Genomic DNA, 13,869 nt, shown 5'->3' on the forward strand with positions numbered 1-13,869 from the left:
ACATACAGCTAGTAACAGACAGTGGTGATCACACATATAGATAGTATATAGGACAGTGGTGATCACACATACAGCTAGTAAGTAGGACAGTGGTGATCACACATACAGCTAGTAAGTAGGACAGTGGTGATCACACATACAGCTAGTAAGTAGGAGAGTGATGGTCACACATACAGCTAGTAAGTAGGAGAGTGGTGATCACACATACAGCTAGTAAGTAGGACAGTGGTGATCACACATATAGCTAGTAAGTAGGACAGTGATGATCACACATACAGCTAGTAAGTAGGAGAGTGGTGATCACACATACAGCTAGTAAGTAGGACAGTGATGATCATACATACAGCTAGTAAGTAGGACAGTGGTGATCACACATACAGCTAGTAAGTAGGAAAGTGGTGATCACACATACAGCTAGTAAGTAGGAGAGTGGTGATCACACATACAGCTAGTAAGTAGGAGAGTGGTGATCACACATACAGCTAGTAAGTAGGAGAGTGGTGATCACACATACAGCTAGTAAGTAGGAGAGTGGTGATCACACATACAGCTAGTAAGTAGGAGAGTGGTGATCACACATACAGCTAGTAAGTAGGAGAGTGGTGATCACACATACAGCTAGTAAGTAGGATACTGATGATCACACATACAGCTAGTAAGTAGGAGAGTGGTGATCACACATACAGCTAGTAAGTAGGACAGTGGTGATCACACATACAGCTAGTAAGTAGGATACTGATGATCACACATACAGCTAGTAAGTAGGACAGTGGTGATCACACATACAGCTAGTAACAGACAGTGGTGAACACACATATAGATAGTATAAGACAGTGGTAATCACACATACCGATAGTCACAGACAGTGGTGATCACACATACAGATAGTAACAGACAGTGGTGAACACACATACAGATAGTGGCAGACAGTGGTGATCAAACATACAGATAGTGGCCGACAGTGGTGATCAGACATACAGATAGTGGTGAACACATATATAGTTAGTAACAGACATTGGTGATCACACATTCAGATAGTCACAGACAGTGGTGATCAAACATACAGATAGTGGCAGACAGTGGTGATCAAACATACAGATAGTGGCAGACAGTGGTGATCAGACACACAGATAGTAACAGATAGTGACAGACAGTGTAGATATCACATACAGATAGTAACAGATAGTGATAGACAGTGGTGATCACACATACAGCTAGTTACAGAAGGTCACACACACTAGTGATCAGACATACAGATAGTGACAGACCGTGGTGATCACACATACAGATAGTAACAGATAGTACTGATCACGCATACAGCTAGTAACAGATAGTGACACAGTGGTGATCACACATACAGATAGTGACAGACCGTGGTGATCACACATACAGATAGTAACAGATAGTCCTGATCACGCATACAGATAGTAACAGATAGGGACACAGTGGTGATCACACATACAGATAGTGACAGACCGTGGTGATCACACATACAGATAGTAACAGATAGTCCTGATCACGCATACAGATAGTAACAGATAGGGACACAGTGGTGATCACACATACAGATAGTGACAGAAGGTCACACACACTAGTGATCAGACATACAGATAGTGCTGATCACGCATACAGATAGTAACACAGTGGTGATCACACATACAGATAGTCACAGACAGTGCTGATCACACATACAGATAGTAATAGTGACAGACAGTGGTGATCACACATACAGATAGAAACAGATAGTGCTGATCACGCATACAGATAGTAACACAGTGGTGATCACACATACAGATAGTCACAGACAGTGCTGATCACACATACAGATAGTAATAGTGACAGACAGTGGTGATCACACATACAGATAGTAATAGTGACAGACAGTGGTGATCACACATACAGATAGAAACAGATAGTGCTGATCACGCATACAGATAGTAACACAGTGCTGATCACACATACAGATAGTGACACAGTGGTGATCACACATACAAATAGTAATAGTGACAGACAGTGGTGATCACACATACAGCTAGTAAGTAGGAGAGTGGTGATCACATATACAGATAGTAACAGATAGTGACACAGTGGTGATCACACATACAGATAGTAACAGAGGGTGCAGCCAGTGGTGATCACAAATACATATAGTGATAAAACAGTGGGGATAACTAACACATACAGCTCGTAAATACTACAGTGGTGACTACACAAAAAACAAGTAAATAGCACAGTGAGGACAACACATATAGCTAGTAGAGGTAAGTCACCTGCTGAATTAATTATGTCTGAGGTAAGTCACATGCTGAATTAAGTATGCCTGTTGTAAGTCACCTGCTGAGGAAAGCATGCCTGAGGCTGAGGTAAGTATGCCTGAGGTAGGTCACCTGCTGAGGAAAGCATGCCTGAGGCTGAGGTAAGTATGCCTGAGGTAGGTCACCTGCTGAGGAAAGCATGCCTGAGGCTGAGGTAAGTATGTCTGAGGTAAGTCACCTTCTGAGGAAAGCATGCCTGAGGCTGAGGTAAATATGCCTGAGGTAGGTCATGCACAACACTGGATAAATGCATGTCCTGTGTATGTTCAAGGCACTAATACATCCAACTCATCCTGAGCCTCCATTAAATGTATAGATATCTCGTACCTGCAAGTCCAGGGATAGGGCGCAAAGCTGGAGCATCTGTCAGGATACCGCTGGAAGCCACAAGGACAAAATAATGAGAACACATAAGATGAAACTCCTGCAAATGGAAGAAGAGAGAGACAATAAAGTGTCACCTATAATAGAAGGATCATAGCGAGGATAAGAGTCACCTATAATAGAAGGATCATAGTGAGGATAAGAGTCACCTATAATAGAAGGATCATAGTGAGGATAAGAGTCACCTATAATAGAAGGATCATAGTGGGGATAAGAGTCACCTATAATAGAAGAATCATAGTGAGGATAAGAGTCACCTATAATAGAAGGGATAAGAGTCACCTATAATAGAAGGATCATAGTGAGGATAAGAGTCACCTATAATAGAAGGATCATAGTGAGGATAAGAGTCACCTATAATAGAAGGGATAAGAGTCACCTATAATAGAAGGATCATAGTGAGGATAAGAGTCACCAATAATAGAAGGGATAAGAGTCACCTATAATAGAAGGATCATAGTGAGGATAAGAGTCACCTATAATAGAAGGATCATAGTGAGGATAAGAGTCACCTATAATAGAAGGATCATAGTGGGGATAAGAGTCACCTATAATAGAAGGATCATAGTGGGGATAAGAGTCACCTATAATAGAAGGATCATAGTGAGGATAAGAGTCACCTATAATAGAAGGGATAAGAGTCACCTATAATAGAAGGATCATAGTGAGGATAAGAGTCACCTATAATAGAAGGGATAAGAGTCACCTATAATAGAAGGATCATAGTGGGGATAAGAGTCACCTATAACAGAAGGATCATAGTGAGGATAAGAGTCACCTATAATAGAAGGGATAAGAGTCACCTATAATAGAAGGATCATAGTGAGGAGAAGAGTCACCAATAATAGAAAGGATAAGAGTCACCTATAATAGAAGGATCATAGTGAGGATAAGAGTCACCTATAATAGAAGGATCATAGTGAGGATAGGAGTCACCTATAATAGAAGGATCATAGTGGGGATAAGAGTCACCTATAATAGAAGGATCATAGTGGGGATAAGAGTCACCTATAATAGAAGGATCATAGTGAGGATAAGAGTCACCTATAATAGAAGGGATAAGAGTCCCCTATAATAGAAGGATCATAGTGGGGATAAGAGTCACCTATAATAGAAGGATCATAGTGAGGATAAGAGTCACCTATAATAGAAGGGATAAGAGTCACCTATAATAGAAGGATCATAGTGAGGATAAGAGTCACCTATAATAGAAGGATCATAGTGGGGATAAGAGTCACCTATAATAGAAGGATCATAGGGCCTGATTCAGAGCCGTTCACTATTTGTGGTCGCTCGTTTAAAAACAAGGGGTGGCTATTCAAATGATCCGTACGCACGTTGCAGTCTGTTCACACCTCTAAGTCTGAACGAGCGAGCAAAACATACGCTCATTTATTTGTTAAAAACGCCCCCTGGCCGCTCGCATCCTACGTCATGTCCGCTATTTATTAGATTAATCGAGTACATCGACCAGCGTATGAACTGCTCGCTATTCTTGTGGTTGGTGTTTGCTACCACAAATTTGCGAGCAGTTCTGGCTATAAAATAACCCAGTGACGTGGTCAATGACGCTGCTGTTTTAAATATGCACACCCATAAAACGCCCGTTTTGACCTTTAAGCACGCCTGCGTTCGGATCTCCACTCCCCATTTTCAAACACCTTCTCCTGTTACCACCCACATACGCCTCATTCTGTCACTCAAAATAGCAGGCCCTCGCTATATTGCGTACCAACGATTTTCGGCCGCACTGACTGGTTCGCGCATGCGTACTAAAAACCGTACGCATGCGCAGATGTGCGAACATCGCTCGGAACGAGCGTACTGCCGCTAACGAGCGGCTCTGAATGAGGGCCATAGTGAGGATAAGAGTCACCTATAATAGAAGGATCATAGTGAGGATAAGAGTCACCTATAATAGAAGGATCATAGTGAGGATAAGAGTCACCTATAATAGAAGGATCATAGTGAGGATAAGAGTCACCTATAATAGAAGGGATAAGAGTCACCTATAATAGAAGGATCATAGTGGGGATAAGAGTCACCTATAATGGAAGGATCATAGTGAGGATAAGAGTCACCTATAATAGAAGGGATAAGAGTCACCTATAATAGAAGGATCATAGTGAGGATAAGAGTCACCTATAATAGAAGGGATAAGAGTCACCTATAATAGAAGGATCATAGTGGGGATAAGAGTCACCTATAATAGAAGGATCATAGTGAGGATAAGAGTCACCTATAATAGAAGGATCATAGTGAGGATAAGAGTCACCTATAATAGAAGGGATAAGAGTCACCTATAATAGAAGGATCATAGTGGGGATAAGAGTCACCTATAATGGAAGGATCATAGTGAGGATAAGAGTCACCTATAATAGAAGGGATAAGAGTCACCTATAATAGAAGGATCATAGTGAGGATAAGAGTCACCTATAATAGAAGGGATAAGAGTCACCTATAATAGAAGGATCATAGTGAGGATAAGAGTCACCAATAATAGAAGGGATAAGAGTCACCTATAATAGAAGGATCATAGTGAGGATAAGAGTCACCTATAATAGAAGGATCATAGTGAGGATAAGAGTCACCTATAATAGAAGGATCATAGTGGGGATAAGAGTCACCTATAATAGAAGGATCACAGTGGGGATAAGAGTCACCTATAATAGAAGGATCATAGTGAGGATAAGAGTCACCTATAATAGAAGGATCATAGTGAGGATAAGAGTCACCTATAATAGAAGGGATAAGAGTCACCTATAATAGAAGGATCATAGTGGGGATAAGAGTCACCTATAATGGAAGGATCATAGTGAGGATAAGAGTCACCTATAATAGAAGGGATAAGAGTCACCTATAATAGAAGGATCATAGTGAGGATAAGAGTCACCTATAATAGAAGGGATAAGAGTCACCTATAATAGAAGGATCATAGTGAGGATAAGAGTCACCAATAATAGAAGGGATAAGAGTCACCTATAATAGAAGGATCATAGTGAGGATAAGAGTCACCTATAATAGAAGGATCATAGTGAGGATAAGAGTCACCTATAATAGAAGGATCATAGTGGGGATAAGAGTCACCTATAATAGAAGGATCACAGTGGGGATAAGAGTCACCTATAATAGAAGGATCATAGTGAGGATAAGAGTCACCTATAATAGAAGGGATAAGAGTCACCTATAATAGAAGGATCATAGTGAGGATAAGAGTCACCTATAATAGAAGGGATAAGAGTCACCTATAATAGAAGGATCATAGTGAGGATAAGAGTCACCTATAATAGAAGGGATAAGAGTCACCTATAATAGAAGGATCATAGTGGGGATAAGAGTCACCTATAATAGAAGGATCATAGTGAGGATAAGAGTCACCAATAATAGAAGGGATAAGAGTCACCTATAATAGAAGGATCATAGTGAGGATAGGAGTCACCTATAATAGAAGGATCATAGTGGGGATAAGAGTCACCTATAATAGAAGGATCATAGTGAGGATAAGAGTCACCTATAATAGAAGGATCATAGTGAGGATAAGAGTCACCTATAATAGAAGGGATAAGAGTCACCTATAATAGAAGGATCATAGTGAGGATAAGAGTCACCAATAATAGAAGGGATAAGAGTCACCTATAATAGAAGGATCATAGTGAGGATAAGAGTCACCTATAATAGAAGGATCATAGTGAGGATAAGATTCACCTATAATAGAAGGATCATAGTGGGGATAAGAGTCACCTATAATATAAGGATCATAGTGGGGATAAGAGTCACCTATAATAGAAGGATCATAGTGAGGATAAGAGTCACCTATAATAGAAGGGATAAGAGTCACCTATAATAGAAGGATCATAGTGAGGATAAGAGTCACCTATAATAGAAGGGATAAGAGTCACCTATAATAGAAGGATCATAGTGAGGATAAGAGTCACCTATAATAGAAGGATCATAGTGAGGATAATAGTCACCTATAATAGAATGGATAAGAGTCACCTATAATAGAAGGGATAAGAGTCACCTATAATAGAAGGATCATAGTGAGGATAAGAGTCACCTATAATAGAAGGATCATAGTGAGGATAAGAGTCACCTATAATAGAAGGATCATAGTGGGGATAAGAGTCACCTATAATAGAAGGATCATAGTGAGGATAAGAGTCACCTATAATAGAAGGGATAAGAGTCACCTATAATAGAAGGATCATAGTGGGGATAAGAGTCACCTATAATAGAAGGATCATAGTGGGGATAAGAGTCACCTATAATAGAAGGATCATAGTGGGGATAAGAGTCACCTATAATAGAAGGATCATAGCGAGGATAAGAGTCACCTATAATAGAAGGATCATAGTGAGGATAAGAGTCACCTATAATAGAAGGATCATAGTGAGGAAAAGAGTCACCTATAATAGAAGGATCATAGCGGGGATAAGAGTCACCTATAATAGAAGGATCAGAGCGAGGATAAGAGTCACCTATAATAGAAGGATCATAGCGAGGAGAAGAGTCACCTATAATAGAAGGATCATAGTGAGGATAAGAGTCACCTATAATAGAAGGATCATAGTGAGGATAAGAGTCACCTATAATAGAAGGATCATAGTGAGGAGAAGAGTCACCAATAATAGAAGGATCATAGTGAGGATAAGAGTCACCTATAATAGAAGGATCATAGTGGGGATAAGAGTCACCTATAATAGAAGGATCATAGTGGGGATAAGAGTCACCTATAATAGAAGGATCATAGTGAGGATAAGAGTCACCTATAATAGAAGGATCATAGTGGGGATAAGAGTCACCTATAATAGAAGGATCATAGTGGGAATAAGAGTCACCTATAATAGAAGGATCATAGTGGGGATAAGAGTCACCTATAATAGAAGGATCATAGTGGGAATAAGAGTCACCTATAAAAGAAGGATCATAGTGGGGATAAGAGTCACCTATAATAGAAGGGATAAGAGTCACCTATAATAGAAGGATCATATTGGGGATAAGAGTCACCTATAATAGAAGGGATAAGAGTCACCTATAATAGAAGGATCATAGTGAGGATAAGAGTCACCTATAATAGAAGGATCATAGCGAGGATAAGAGTCACCTATAATAGAAGGATCATAGTGAGGATAAGAGTCACCTATAATAGAAGGGATAAGAGTCACCTATAATAGAAGGATCATATTGGGGATAAGAGTCACCTATAATAGAAGGATCATAGTGGGGATAAGAGTCACCTATAATAGAAGGGATAAGAGTCACCTATAATAGAAGGATCATAGTGGGGATAAGATTCACCTATAATAGAAGGATCATAGCGAGGATAAGAGTAACCTATAATAGGAGGATCATAGCGAGGATAAGAGTCACCTATAATAGAAGGATCATAGTGAGGATAAGAGTCACCTATAATAGAAGGATCATAGTGGGAATAAGAGTCACCTATAATAGAAGGATCATAGTGGGGATAAGAGTCGCCTATAATAGAAGGATCATAGTGGGGATTAGAGTCGCATATAATAGAAGGATCATAGTGGGGATAAGAGTCACCTATAATAGAAGGATCATAGTGAGGATAAGAGTCACCTATAATAGATGGATCATAGTGAGGATAAGAGTCACCTATAAAAGAAGGGATAAGAGTCACCTATAATAGAAGCATCATAGTGGGGATAAGAGTCACCTATAATAGAAGGATCATAGTGGGGATAAGAGTCACCTATAATAGAAGGGATAAGAGTCGCATATAATAGAAGGATCATAGTGGGGATAAGAGTCACCTATAATAGAAGGATCATAGTGAGGATAAGAGTCACCTATAATAGATGGATCATAGTGAGGATAAGAGTCACCTATAAAAGAAGGGATAAGAGTCACCTATAATAGAAGCATCATAGTGGGGATAAGAGTCACCTATAATAGAAGGATCATAGTGAGGATAAGAGTCACCTATAACAGAAGGATCATAGTGGGGATAAGAGTCACCTATAATAGAAGGATCATAGTGGGGATAAGAGTCACCTATAATAGAAGGGATAAGAGTCACCTATAATAGAAGGATCATAGTGGGGATTAGAGTCACCTATAATAGATGGATCATAGCGAGGATAAGAGTCACCTCTAATAGAAGGATCATAGCGGGGATAAGAGTCACCTATAATAGAAGGATCATAGTGAGGATAAGAGTCACCTATAATAGAAGGACCATAGTGAGGATAAGAGTCACCTATAATAGAAGGACCATAGTGAGGATAAGAGTCACCTATAACAGACAGACCAGTATAATGCTGTACATGTATTGGGGTTATGTAATACAGCTACAGTGACTGCAGTATGTACTAAGCCCAAGGCTAGGAACAGATAGACCAGTATAATGCTGTACATGTATTGGGGTTATGTAATACAGCTACAGTGACTGCAGTATGTACTAAGCCCAAGGCTAGGAACAGACAGACCAGTATAATGCTGTACATGTATTGGGGTTATGTAATACAGCTACAGTGACTGCAGTATGTACTAAGCCCAAGGCTAGGAACAGACAGACCAGTATAATGCTGTACATGTATTGGGGTTATGTAATACAGCTACAGTGACTGCAGTATGTACTAAGCCCAAGGCTAGGAACAGACAGACCAGTATAATGCTGTACATGTATTGGGGTTATGTAATACAGCTACAGTGACTGCAGTATGTACTAAGCCCAAGGCTAGGAACATACAGACCAGTATAATGCTGTACATGTATTGGGGTTATGTAATACAGCTACAGTGACTGCAGTATGTACTAAGCCCAAGGCTAGGAACAGATAGACCAGTATAATGCTGTACATGTATTGGGGTTATGTAATACAGCTACAGTGACTGCAGTATGTACTAAGCCCAAGGCTAGGAACAGACAGACCAGTATAATGCTGTACATGTATTGGGGTTATGTAATACAGCTACAGTGACTGCAGTATGAACTAAGCCCAAGGCTAGGAACAGACAGACCAGTATAATGCTGTACATGTATTGGGGTTATGTAATACAGCTACAGTGACTGCAGTATGTACTAAGCCCAAGGCTAGGAACATACAGACCAGTATAATGCTGTACATGTATTGGGGTTATGTAATACAGCTACAGTGACTGCAGTATATACTAAGCCCAAGGCTAGGAACAGATAGACCAGTATAATGCTGTACATGTATTGGGGTTATGTAATACAGCTACAGTGACTGCAGTATGTACTAAGCCCAAGGCTAGGAACATACAGACCAGTATAATGCTGTACATGTATTGGGGTTATGTAATACAGCTACAGTGACTGCAGTATGTACTAAGCCCAAGGCTAGGAACAGACAGACCAGTATAGTGCTGTACATGTATTGGGGTTATGTAATACAGCTACAGTGACTGCAGTATGTACTAAGCCCAAGGCTAGGAACAGACAGACCAGTATAATGCTGTACATGTATTGGGGTTATGTAATACAGCTACAGTGACTGCAGTAGGTACTAAGCCCAAGGCTAGGAACATACAGACCAGTATAATGCTGTACATGTATTGGGGTTATGTAATACAGCTACAGTGACTGCAGTATGTACTAAGCCCAAGGCTAGGAACAGACAGACCAGTATAATGCTGTACATGTATTGGGGTTATGTAATACAGCTACAGTGACTGCAGTATGTACTAAGCCCAAGGCTAGGAACAGACAGACCAGTATAATGCTGTACATGTATTGGGGTTATGTAATACAGCTACAGTGACTGCAGTATGTACTAAGCCCAAGGCTAGGAACAGACAGACCAGTATAATGCTGTACATGTATTGGGGTTATGTAATACAGCTACAGTGACTGCAGTATGTACTAAGCCCAAGGCTAGGAACAGACAGACCAGTATAATGCTGTACATGTATTGGGGTTATGTAATACAGCTACAGTGACTGCAGTATGTACTAAGCCCAAGGCTAGGAACAGACAGACCAGTATAGTGCTGTACATGTATTGGGGTTATGTAATACAGCTACAGTGACTGCAGTATATACTAAGCCCAAGGCTAGGAACAGACAGACCAGTATAATGCTGTACATGTATTGGGGTTATGTAATACAGCTACAGTGACTGCAGTATGTACTAAGCCCAAGGCTAGGAACATACAGACCAGTATAGTGCTGTACATGTATTGGGGTTATGTAATACAGCTACAGTGACTGCAGTATATACTAAGCCCAAGGCTAGGAACAGACAGACCAGTATAATGCTGTACATGTATTGGGGTTATGTAATACAGCTACAGTGACTGCAGTATGTACTAAGCCCAAGGCTAGGAACAGACAGACCAGTATAATGCTGTACATGTATTGGGGTTATGTAATACAGCTACAGTGACTGCAGTAGGTACTAAGCCCAAGGCTAGGAACAGACAGACCAGTATAATGCTGTACATGTATTGGGGTTATGTAATACAGCTACAGTGACTGCAGTATATACTATTATGCCTTTCCTGACAGCACTAAAATATAGTAGTTCTATTTGATCTCACTGCTAATAGTGGTTTGCTATCTTCCATGTTATATTATACTATTTGATATATGTCTGGTTGTGAACCTCTAAAGGTGCATACAGACTATTAGATATGCTCCCTGAGCGATATCGTGTAGTGTGTCCCCGGCAGGCTGTGCTCAGTGTCGTTCATGACATTGAGCACAGCCGCTGAACGATATCATTAACGATATCGTTCAGCGCCGGGCTCTCACCCCCATTCCCGAACATGCAGCAACCTGACGACATCGTCAGGTTGTGCTGCATGTTCAGGCGATGGACAGTGTTGGAAACGACCAGCGGGAGTGCGCATCGCTGGTCGTTTCCGACATAAAAGTGCACGATTACTGAGCGACTGCACGATTACGCTGTCGTAATTGTGCAGTCGGTCAGTAATATCGCCCAGTGTGTACCCACCATAAGATTGGCCACGCAACAATATCATAATAAACAGACAATACATTAACAGTTATCAGAAATATACTCTGTCCTAGTGCTATGCACCATAACCACCTACCTCAAACTCATCAAACAGCTCCAATGAATCAACGCGCAGCCTTTCTGCATCAGGAACATAAGACAGGAAGAATTTATTCATATCTAAAGCTCGACAGTGTTCCCAGCCCTGCAGAAACGAGACATTGATCTCCATCATAACAAGTATAGAAGTACATACTATTCTCTAAGTGGTACCAGCAGCTGCATGAACTACTCTTATTTTAATTTCCAGAGATTTACTAAGTTTTAGGATACATGTTCTTCCCAGGAATCCCGCCACTAAAGGTCCACAATATGTGTTGTATAACATTTTGCTTATTACACAGTAGCCTTGAGTCGCTCCCCACAGAATGTTTCCTAACGGAACGTAGCGTAGCAGTGGAAAAAAAGTAATATCGTGTAATGTGTGAATACTGTTATTTCTACAAATACATATACAGATGGGGCCTCACATATCCAGCCTCCTTGCACGTTAAGCAGGCCATCTAGTCGCGCCATGCCATGGCTTGACTCGGTAGCGCGAGCATCTTTTATGCAACTTGTTACCTCCAAATGCATCTGAATCACACAGTGATGTGATTTGTTAGCACAAGCAGCTTCTGCTGATTAAAATCATATGCAGCATGCCTATGTTCTGTCAGCCAGTGCAGGTGTATCTGCATGCGAAACGCTACGTTATAACATCAGCGACTGTAACACTGTAAGGTAGTGATTCGCTTGCAGATACACCCGTACTGGCTCACAGAACATAGGCATGCTGCATATCATTTTAATCAGCAGAAGCTGCTTGTGCTAATAAGACACATTTTAAAAGGTAAAAAAGAAGCATAAAAGACGCTCTGCGCTACCGAGTCACATAGCACTCCTGTGCTATGCTTTGAGCAACTTGTAGCGCACGGATAGATATTTGTGGACACATCTCTATTACTGTGCTGCAAAATACCTGTCTCCAAAAGTGGCCCTACAGTAGATGCATATTACTGTACCGAGTCCCAATAAAGCAGCCGTAGCTTACATTGACCAGAAGATACACACTAAGCATTACATAATGATGGAGCTACTGACGTTCAGTTATTTTAAAGAACTCAACTGAACCGAAATCATTTCTCTCAGCATCTCACCGCAGTACAAATATTATCAGTGGAGCACTCGCCACCCGGAGGTTAAGCAGTGAATTACATGTCATGGCTTATCTTTCGTTGTAGAATACCACGGTACGCCACAGTACATCCATCACGTCAAGTTCCATGGCGCAACACAGGAGGCCTGAATGGCGCGCTATGAGCAACAAACTAGCTGGGCCCATCTGTACACATCCCAGCATGCACTGCCACCGTTTTGCTTTTAGGGCATGCTTAAACTGTGGCAGGGCATGCTGGGATATGTAGTCCCACAACAGCTGGGGAGCTTAGAGTTTGACACCCCTGACATAGACGTTACATGAAGATTCAATCAACCACAGATATAAAATTTTATCTCAAGCAACACGACAGATATCACACAAAAGCCAATCAGCAGTATGGTATAGTAAGAGACAAAGCATACATAGAAGCATAGTGCAAACCTTCTGTAGAAACCTTTGCTCCTGGTCCTCCAGCTGGGGGTACGCAGTCACTGAGCACAGAGCAGAGTTTAAGGACACAAAATGGTTTATCATAACTTGACCAAAGGGATCATCTGGAGAGAACTGCTCATACAACACAAAGCGAGAGTTGGGAAAACGCTGTGCAGCCCAGCCAATCACATCTGTCGATCTACAGAAACAAAATTGGAACTAACGGTGAGGCATTCTGCCGACAACTGTTGTTTAATCATAATTAGGAGTCACACAGGAATAACAGGAACATATTCTCAATGAGCTCTAGACACCAGGTACAATCTCTAAGGGCTGAATCCTCCCAACGTTACAGGTTAGAGCATGGCAAGGTTACGGTTAGAGTATGACAAGCTTTGGGTTAGATCATGGTACGGTTAGGTCATGGCAGGATTAGGGTTAGAGTATTGGCAGGGTTAGGGTTTTAGGGGAGTATTCATCATATGTTAAATGGACCGTTAACCATGCAGAAAGTGCTCCAGTTTTAAGTAGTGGTGCGAGGTGGATACTACGATAATGAATAGGTCCCTTAGTATAGAAGAGTTAGGGCTA

General features: G+C 40.9%; 1 protein-coding gene across 2 annotated transcripts in view; it reads right to left on the reverse strand.

Annotated features, from left to right (window-relative positions):
- Positions 1-13,869, reverse strand: part of LOC148474224 (tRNA wybutosine-synthesizing protein 4-like) — a 289,412-nt gene that overhangs the window by 115,818 nt on the left and 159,725 nt on the right. For both annotated transcript variants that reach the window (XR_015872909.1, XM_088458915.1), the window contains exons 7-9: positions 13,288-13,477; positions 11,743-11,850; positions 2,643-2,739 (exon numbers count right to left, since the gene is read on the reverse strand). Coding sequence is in view for 1 of the 2 variants with exons in the window: in XM_088458915.1 (XP_088315041.1) it covers positions 2,643-2,739; positions 11,743-11,850; positions 13,288-13,477 (395 nt within the window). In the remaining variant the exon portion in view is untranslated. The remainder of the gene's footprint in view (positions 1-2,642; positions 2,740-11,742; positions 11,851-13,287; positions 13,478-13,869) is intronic.

Source organism: Taudactylus pleione, unplaced genomic scaffold, assembly GCF_031769625.1.
Source record: "Taudactylus pleione unplaced genomic scaffold, aTauple2 ptg000867l, whole genome shotgun sequence".
NCBI classification, from domain to species: Eukaryota; Metazoa; Chordata; class Amphibia; order Anura; family Myobatrachidae; genus Taudactylus; species Taudactylus pleione.